Here is an 8,877-nt window from a genome sequence, read left to right as displayed (position 1 = left end):
GAAACAAAATAAGTCAAAAAGTTCTTCATGATACCAGTAATGTTGCAGGGGCTGAAATACAGTTAAAGATTCAAGCATCTTTTAGAACTTGACAAGCACTGAACTGACTTGAAATTAATCCTGAGATTAAAGCAAATTTCAATGCCAACTGAACAAATTGGCCGTTAACAAGGATAGACTTAAATCTGCTACGAATGCAATTTAAGTTCGGTTCAATTCAAATCCCAGCAAAGCAGAAAGAATGTTACAAATTGTCAAGCTGATATCAGGTCTCTTCTCAGGCTTATATTTTAGCCCAAATATAATTTTCTTTCCATTTTTCCACAGGGTGTGGGAGCTGCTGGAAAAGCTGGGATGTGTTGCCTATCCCCAATTGCCCCTGAAGTGGGTAGTTTTCCTCACCATTTCAGAGGAAGGTTAAGATCATCCAGATTGTCATGGGTCTGGAGACACACACAGGTCAGTCCAGGTGAAGATGGCAGATTTTCTTTCCTAAAGGATGTCAATGAACCAGATCTGATTTATGATAATCAATGTTAGAGATCACCGTTATTGAGATTAGCTTTGAATCCAGACTTTTTTTTCCAACTGAATGTAAATTCCGTGATGAGATTTGAACCGTTATCCCCTAAACATTACATGGGCTTCTGGATTACTAGGCCAATGACATTACTATTATACTGCCATCTCCCCCCGTCCCAGGTGAATGTGAGACGATGCTTGTTTATCTGTTTCCTCTGTTAGAAAGTTAAATAAACTGAAGATTTTTACTGTCATTTTGCTGAAAAGCTAGATAAAACTAATATGAACGCCAACTCCAAAATAAATTACAAAGATTTTTAATATTACAAAAATTTGATCCAAACATTTGAAAGGCATAATTAAGAAATGCTTTAAGATAAAAGTTGCTTAATCTTTTTAATAATCTTTAAAATGATGAGAGAGAGAAAAATTACAAAGAAACAGGCAACAAAACATGAGATAACAAGATGTAGAGCTGTGTCAACACAGTAGGCCAAGCTGCATCAGAGGAGCAGGAAGGCTGATGTTTCAGGCCTAGATCCTTCTTAAGAAGATTTTCTGAAGAAGGGTCTAGGCCCGAAACGTCAGCCTTCCTGCTCCTCTGATGCAGTTTAGTGTGCTGTGTTCATCCAGCTCTAGACCTTGTTATCTCAGATTCTCCAGCATCAGCAGTTCCTACTATCTCTGAGGCATTAAACCATCATAGGTAGTTGCAATATAAGTTCAATTAATTAATTTTCATTGAATGTACAGTAGATTGTATTAAGATAAACAGGTAACTGACAGAAAGCAATTCTTATTGAATCCCCACAAATCTAGGACAAATACTCTCAACCAGATCAACAAGTGTAACAAAGCTTTGATTTTTGTTTTTGCTATTGTTGACTGAACAACTCTGGAAACTCAAATTCGAATGTGTCTGCTTTTAGAAACAGGACAACTGCTTCTGTAGCTCATTCAGGCACACTTCCTAGCTCATTCAGTGGCTCAGTTTCCGGCTTCACATTTTCTGAACCTTTTTTGGCTTCAACTGGCTTATCCTCCCTTTCCTTCCTGGGCAGACCCTCTTCCTTTATATGCAGCACCACATCCACAAAAAAGGCAATTGTAGCAAGGAATCCAAATGCCTAGAGAAAATAGTGAAAACCATGGGGACATGACCAAGAAATGCTCCTGTTAAACAATATATAAGACAGTAACCGTTCCATTATAATTACCCTACTATGAAATAGGTATTACACAGATTACTGGAAAACCTGACATGTCTGCAATAGGGATGAAATTCCTGTGAGTTGCACTAATTAAGCTCAAGCAAAAAGAATTGAAAAAAAAAACGTGCAGGCCCATAATATTTGGCTTCCCCTGGCGTTAAAGTGCTAAGATGCTCTTGGGAACCTTCTGCAGGGTGGAATGACAATACCCAAGCTAGCCAAATCACTGGCTGGATTATACTGGGTATTATGGTAACTGCCATCCCAACTACAAAGTCAATGAGGAGCTTACCTTTCAGGAGAGAAGTAGCTGCTATGCAGTTATAATAGCTGAGATGGGATTTATGTCCTTGGGGACAGGAAGCTCTACCTCGGAAAGCGGTTGGCCATTCAGATGCTGGTACTTCTCGACATATCCTGAAGCCTCACTGCAAAAGCAGTGGGCACTGCTGGTACTGCACTCAGACAAGGATGGGGCAAGCTGGGATGGATAGGAACTTGATCAAATATTGTGGGGGCTGGTGAGCTGTATTTAGCAGGTCAAGGATGATCTTGGTATGAATTGTTACTGAAACACTAAAGGGTTATGAAATACAGATGCAAATTAGAGTGAAGCTACAAACAGTATAAATGGCTTAAAATTGTAGCTGTAAGTTTGGAGGTGGTAAAAGGAGGCACTGAAGCAAAAAGCAGGATTGCCTACAATGTAAATATTTACTGTGATTGCATTAATGTAATCTTGATATTGGCCACAAGTACATTAGTTCCTGTAACTTTCAAAACACATTCACGTATTTAACCGTGCTGAATTCCTTCTTCACATATGGTTGCATGATGACGAACTTTTGTTTATATACCAAAATAAAAATGATTCAACAATTAACCATATGACACACATCAGGTTCATTAATGCTCAATGTTTTACAGGTTCTTTTTCGTTTCATTTTGTTTTTTTTAAAGATAATATGAATGATTGGTTCAAAAGGAAATGGCTCCTGGGTCATATCGGGGGACTATTACTGATGAACTGAGTGGCTTAAAATTGTGCCTTCCCCTCTCATTTGGTGACCTGCCTGTAGAAGTTCGATCGTTGGTGGCAGTTCACCCTTTTTACTAATTGGAGACCTGAGGGCAAATTACAAATGATACTTAGGTCACATGGATTAGGGCAGGCTGTGCCTGTGCAGCAGCCAGTCCCAGTTTTGACACAATGCCCAGAGTTTTAGTTGGAGAAATTTAACCACAAGCAAGATTGACTTAAAACTATGAGAACCTTCTAACAGCCTGTCACCTCCTGAGGAAACTGGTTGGAGGCCTACTATTGGAGGGTCAAGGAACGGTGGTCAAAACAAAATGTGATATCATTTTAGACAGCAAGAAACAAGGGAGATTGAAGATAAACATACTTTTGAAACAAAACTTACCACAGACGTTTTCTCCAAACCAGACCCATCATTCTGTGCGGCAAACACAATGGCAGCGATGAGGAACAGTACTGCTATCACAACAGTGTAACTAAAGTCCTGGAGAAAAAAAAAATGTAGAGTGAATTTTATTAGAGATGCTGCATACATTTTTAAAAAAACAGTCATGAATGAAGAAAGGCTGTTTGATACCAAATATTGTGTACCAGGTACTCCTCTCTTCATAATATCACCTAACAGTAGTTCCACCCTGTTTTTGTTTTAATTACATTGTCTGGCAGATTGCTGTAAACATCAGTAAAGAATTTATTTCCCCACCAGCTGTACTAAATTTGCTCTCCACAAAAGGCTACACTTATTAACTGAAGCTATTTCCTCGATGACTTAAGTAATGTACTGTACTTATCTCATCTATGCCTACAACTTGTTTCAGGTCCCTTTAATCACCTGCACTCAATGGCTAAGACAAAGGTAAACTTTCTCACTGTTCATTCTGTATTTCTGTCTTACTCACACTTAAGATCCTAACAACTGATCTAAATTCATCACTAATTTTGAATATTTCCCAACCAATCATTAGAAGACTCCTGACGGGGATACATCAAAAACGGCTGAATAAGTTTATTCAGAGATAATGGGAACTGCAGATGCTGGAGAATCAGAGATAACAAAGTGTAGGGCTGGATGAACACAGCAGGCCAAGCAGCATCTTAGGAGCACAAAAGCTGACGTTTCCAGCCTAGACCTCTGATGAAGGGTCTAGGCCCGAAACATCAGCTCTTGTGCTCCTAAGATGCTGCTTGGCCTGCTGTGTTCATCCAGCTCCACACTTTGTTATCTTGAATAAATTTATTATCAGCTTGTTAGATCTTCTAGGTTTGCATTGTGTCCAAGACATCAGTCCATAAAATTGGCCCCAGTGGCACAAATTTGATATCAGTAGAATGCAGGATTAGAATTAGAATCCTTGCTGAGAGTAGTAATTCATGCTGTTTGTCATCAATTCTACAGTAATTTTTTTTTACTGAAATAATTTATGTAGTATTTTTAATATCCTCAAAACATAAAAGTTTTTCACAGAAAATTAACTGTTTTGAAATGCACACATGCACTGACGTGGCAGTAGCAAACGCACTGGCGATCTCTCTTTTCCAGCATAAGATGTCATCAGATCAGTTTATTGACTGAAAAGGAGTTTGGATTAATATCTCATGATGGTATCGCTAATAAAGTAACACTTATAACTTCATTGAAGTGATATCCTGGATTTTGTGCTTAAACCCACAATCTCCAGATTAGATGAGCAACTGCTCCTGCTCCTATGATGCTGCTTGGTCTGCTGTGTTCATCCAGCTCTACACTTTGTTATTTCTGCTGCATTAAGCGGTCAGTGAAGGCCAGTGTAGTCTCACAGAATCTTACTATACAGGAGGCCAATCAGATCCTGGACCAGCCGTCACAAACAACAGACCGTTGTTTATTCACTACTCGCCTTATAAACAGAGACAGTTAGCTGGGCTAGTATTTTTGGTAAGACATTCTAAATCCAGAAAAAATCTGCACTGTGAAAACAAAATCCCAACTACATCCTTCTGTTTTCTAGTAAAGACTTTTGGCAATTAGTTATTTACGTACTGGCAAATGGAAAAATGCTATTTTGAAACTCCCATCAGACTGGCTTCTAACATGCTTTGTTGAAATGTACTGGTTTCTCTAGATCACTCTCCATATCAAGTACAAGAGGAAAAGAAATGAAGCTGCCAGATTTCAGTGCACACAGGAGTCTTTCTAATGAAATGGCAGACGGCACAGAGCTGCTCTGTTTAACCGGTTCAAATGGGTGCTTTAGCCTAGGCGGCTGGGAAAATTGGAGGTAGCAGTAAGCACTTTGCATTTCAGATCATGCTAGCAATTGAAAAAAAAGCTTCCAAACTTGGCTTCTTTTTGCTTTTCTATCAAATCAAATCGATACAAAGGGAACTAGACTCCTGCGATATTGATATGTACTGGGAAGTACAAAAGCCAATTGGAAAAATCAACGCATAGCACCTCAGAATCATTGAAAAGACATCTGGGTGTCACATATTGCAATATCAATGAAAACGAATTATTATCTCTATTCACTGTCAAAGTGTGGAGCTGGATGAACACAGCAGGCCAAGCAGCATCTCAGGAGCAGGAAAACTGACGTTTCAGGCTCAGACCCTGTGACAATGAATATCCTCGCAGACTGAATTTGTTACATATTTCTGGTTTATAAGTGACAGTAACATTTTTTGAGAAACCGAAAATGGTGGAAGTACAAGCCCAATAAATTAAATTGCTGCCTATGTAATCAGTAGACTGCACACGCTCAGAAAGAGGAAGGAAAATCATTGTGGGTGGGGACTGGTAGAACATAAAGATGTAAGGCACACTCCCCCAGGAATGGGTTGCTCTCAAAATGACTATTTCAAAACAGATTTAAGTGTCAGATATTGGGTTCTGCACATCTTTGAAAGTTCCTCTTTACTAATCTTGCATGGAACACATGAGTTCACATGAGTAGATGCTCATTTCACCACAGTTTGATGATACAAAGTGCTAATTTTACAACCTAGAGGCATAGTTATTCTTACACAATGCTGCTTACCTGCAAGTGCCAAGAACATTTCCTAACAGTAATCCCAAAAGTAAATATATATTTTGATAAGGTTAATAGGCAGGTTAAAGGAAACAGAAGCCCCCAATATGATAAATAGTGAAGTATCCAGAGATGCTTCATAGAAAGGTTAACAAACAGAACTTGACATGGGAAAGGAGTAAAGTCAGGTGCCCAAACGTTTGGTAAGCAGTGTAGCCTATTAGGTGGCAGATGGGCTGAGGCGGGTGGAGTTGGGCACTGTTATGGAGGTGGAAATCAAATGTCTTGGTGATAAAGCTGACAACACAATTGGTAAACTAGAATGGTGCCCAATTGTATGGCTCTCCCTCACCTGCAAATCTGAGATGCAAAATCCAGCACATAATTTACTTTCTTAAAATGGCCACATTACTGATCTTTGGTAGTTACAGGCCATGTTTCAGGGGGAAAGTTTGTCTTTTCTTCTATTTGACTTATTTTTCCAACCACACTGTTCGGAGGTATTATTACACACCTCTGGTGCAGGTGGGATTTGAAGCCTGGGCCTCATTGTCCACTGGTAGGGACACTCCCACTGCAAAACAAAGTTGCCCCATCAGACAATGTTTGTTATTTTAAAAAATGGTGTATTAATTAAATTAGACACTGGAGATTGATGAACCCTGTGGGCTTGTTAGTGTAAAACAATAAATATATTATAAGTTATGAAGTGGATATTACAGCAACCAACTCAGCAGTGTGTCTGTAGCTTACAAACGCAAGGCCAAGCAGCGTCCAAACAGTGCCTATATACAGCATGTGGAGTCCTTAGAGGCACGGTGCATACAATTATAAAGCTTTAATTCAGTTGAGTCCACAAAGATTTATCAGTGCTCAGCAATAAAAGGAATTTTTTTTTACATTCAATGCCTCCATATTGCAAGGTGTTTCCTAAAATGTCACATGTGACCTACTTTCTGCGATTCTGTCTAGCCCAATCCATCCCCCATTTTTGGGGTGGTGGAAGAGGCATTGAACTGTCTGTCTTTGGGACGATACATTAGACCTGTGTGTTTTTAGTTTATGATCACTTCAAGGCCTCTTCCTGCCCCTTCTGCTATTTTACGAAGGGGCAGCTTTCTGATGGGTAGGCAACCTTGCCTACTTTTTAATTTAGTGGGTGTGGGGTGGGGATATGATACAATTCAGTCCACAAAGCTGGCACTTCTGTTCCATGTTATTTATACCAATATTAAGTCTGTAAGTCAACTGATGTGCTTCACATCACAATCCTAAGTCCAAGAGAGTGGTCCTGAACAAGATAAAGTATTAATATTAATGTAACCAATTTCTCATCGATTCAATTTTTCTAAGCACTGACACATGGCCAGTAACTAGCAGAAGTAAAATGTGATGCTCCGTGAATGATAACTGAATGACTTGTGATTCAGGAGTACTTAATAAGCAGAATGGCATCAGCAACTGCAAGTTTGTCTCTGCTGTTCTGTTCATAAAGAGAGAATCTAACAGCAGCCAATATTTTACAACAACAGGGAAAGTGAGGGAAGGTAACAAGGGCACTGTTGCAGGCCACAATGAGGAACACCAGGGAGGTCACGACAAGTTAGTGGTAGATGTCTGAGTTGAATTATTGTCTCCAAATGGAGGGAGCCATGATCAGCCCACCTCCAAATTCTATAACAGTTGAGCAATGCAGAAGGCTTAAGACTGGAACGTGCGGATGGATCCATTTTGGCCTCTTTCGGGTTCCCCAGAACGCAGATGCCAGTCTTCAGCCAATTTGAACCATTCCACACAACATCAAAAGACTGTTGGATACTGCAAAGACAATGGACCCTGACACCATTCCAGGAATAATATCGAGGACTTGTGCTCCAGAATTAGCTGTGTCTCTAACTGAGCTGTTCAAGTATACCTGCATGCTGACATCTATTCAGCAATGTGGAAAATTGCCCAGGTATGCCCTCTACAAAAAAACAGGATAAAACCAATCTTATCATTTACTACCTCATTCATCTATTCTTGGTCATGAGTGATGGGAGGTGTCTTCAACAGTGCTGCTAAGGAACACTTGCTTAGAAATAGCCTCTTCATTGACACTCAACTTGGATTCCACCAGGGCCACTCAGCTCCCAGTCTCATTACAGACTTGGTTCAATCATAGACAAAAGAGCTGAATTCTAGAGATCAAGGCGAGAGTGACTACCCTTGACATCAAGGCTGTATTTGACCAGCTGTTGCATCAAGGAACTCTGGCAAAACTGGAATCCAATGGAAATCAGGTGGAACATTCCACTAGCTGGAATCATTATCAGCACAAAACAGAATGACTGCAGTTGTTTGAGGTCAATCATCTCAACTACACAACATCTCTGCAAGACATCCTCAGGCCAGTGGCCCAACTATCTTCAGCTGCTTTAATGGTTTTCCCTCCATCGTAATGTTAGAAGTGGGGATGATTGCTGATAACTGCACAATGTTAAGTGCCATGCAAGACTCTGCAGACACTGAAGAAGTCCATGTCCTAGTGCAGCAAGATCTGGATGTTATCAAGGCCATTACAGTAACCATTACCATATAGGAAATTCAGTGGAAGGAACATGTGTGCTTTAATAACGGAACCCAAGTAAGTGGTTTGTTATAAGGGTTTTTACCTGAATAGTTATGAAAAGACAGTTTTATTACAGTTGCTGTGGTGAATACTTAATTTTGACACATCACATGCAAGGAAGATAACTGGCCACATCTTTAATGTGTGTAGTGAGGAAGGGGGGTACCTTAGATGAAAGGATTTCTTAGTAATAATTCCCATTATCAGTAAGCAGCTTCCTGGATATTTCTGAATAAAATCTGGTAGTACTTAATAATGACCATTCATTTCAAACTAAGCCATTTATTTTAAGGCCATTCCAAAGTCCAGATTTAGAGGTAATAAAATGTGAGGCTGGATGAACACAGCAGGCCAAGCAGCATCTCAGGAGCACAAAAGCTGACGTTTCGGGCCTAGACCCTTCATCAGAGAGGGGGATGGGGTGAGGGTTCTGGAATAAATAGGGAGAGAGGGGGAGGCGGACCGAAGATGGAGAGAAAAGAAGAT

At 40.0% G+C, this 8,877-nt stretch overlaps 1 protein-coding gene across 2 annotated transcripts in view; it reads right to left on the bottom strand.

Annotated features, from left to right (window-relative positions):
- Window positions 1–1,088: 1,088 nt before the first annotated feature.
- cmtm6 (CKLF-like MARVEL transmembrane domain containing 6) overlaps window positions 1,089–8,877 on the bottom strand; it is a 107,181-nt gene continuing 99,392 nt past the window's right edge. For both annotated transcript variants that reach the window (XM_048560130.2, XM_048560138.2), the window contains exons 4-5: window positions 3,158–3,256; window positions 1,089–1,649 (exon numbers count right to left, since the gene is read on the bottom strand). In XM_048560130.2, the coding sequence (XP_048416087.1) occupies window positions 1,476–1,649; window positions 3,158–3,256 (273 nt within the window). In that variant the 3' untranslated portion in view covers window positions 1,089–1,475. The remainder of the gene's footprint in view (window positions 1,650–3,157; window positions 3,257–8,877) is intronic.

Source organism: Stegostoma tigrinum, chromosome 2 (assembly GCF_030684315.1).
Source record: "Stegostoma tigrinum isolate sSteTig4 chromosome 2, sSteTig4.hap1, whole genome shotgun sequence".
NCBI lineage: Eukaryota > Metazoa > Chordata > Chondrichthyes > Orectolobiformes > Stegostomatidae > Stegostoma > Stegostoma tigrinum.
This window is presented reverse-complemented; position numbering and strand designations above follow the sequence as displayed.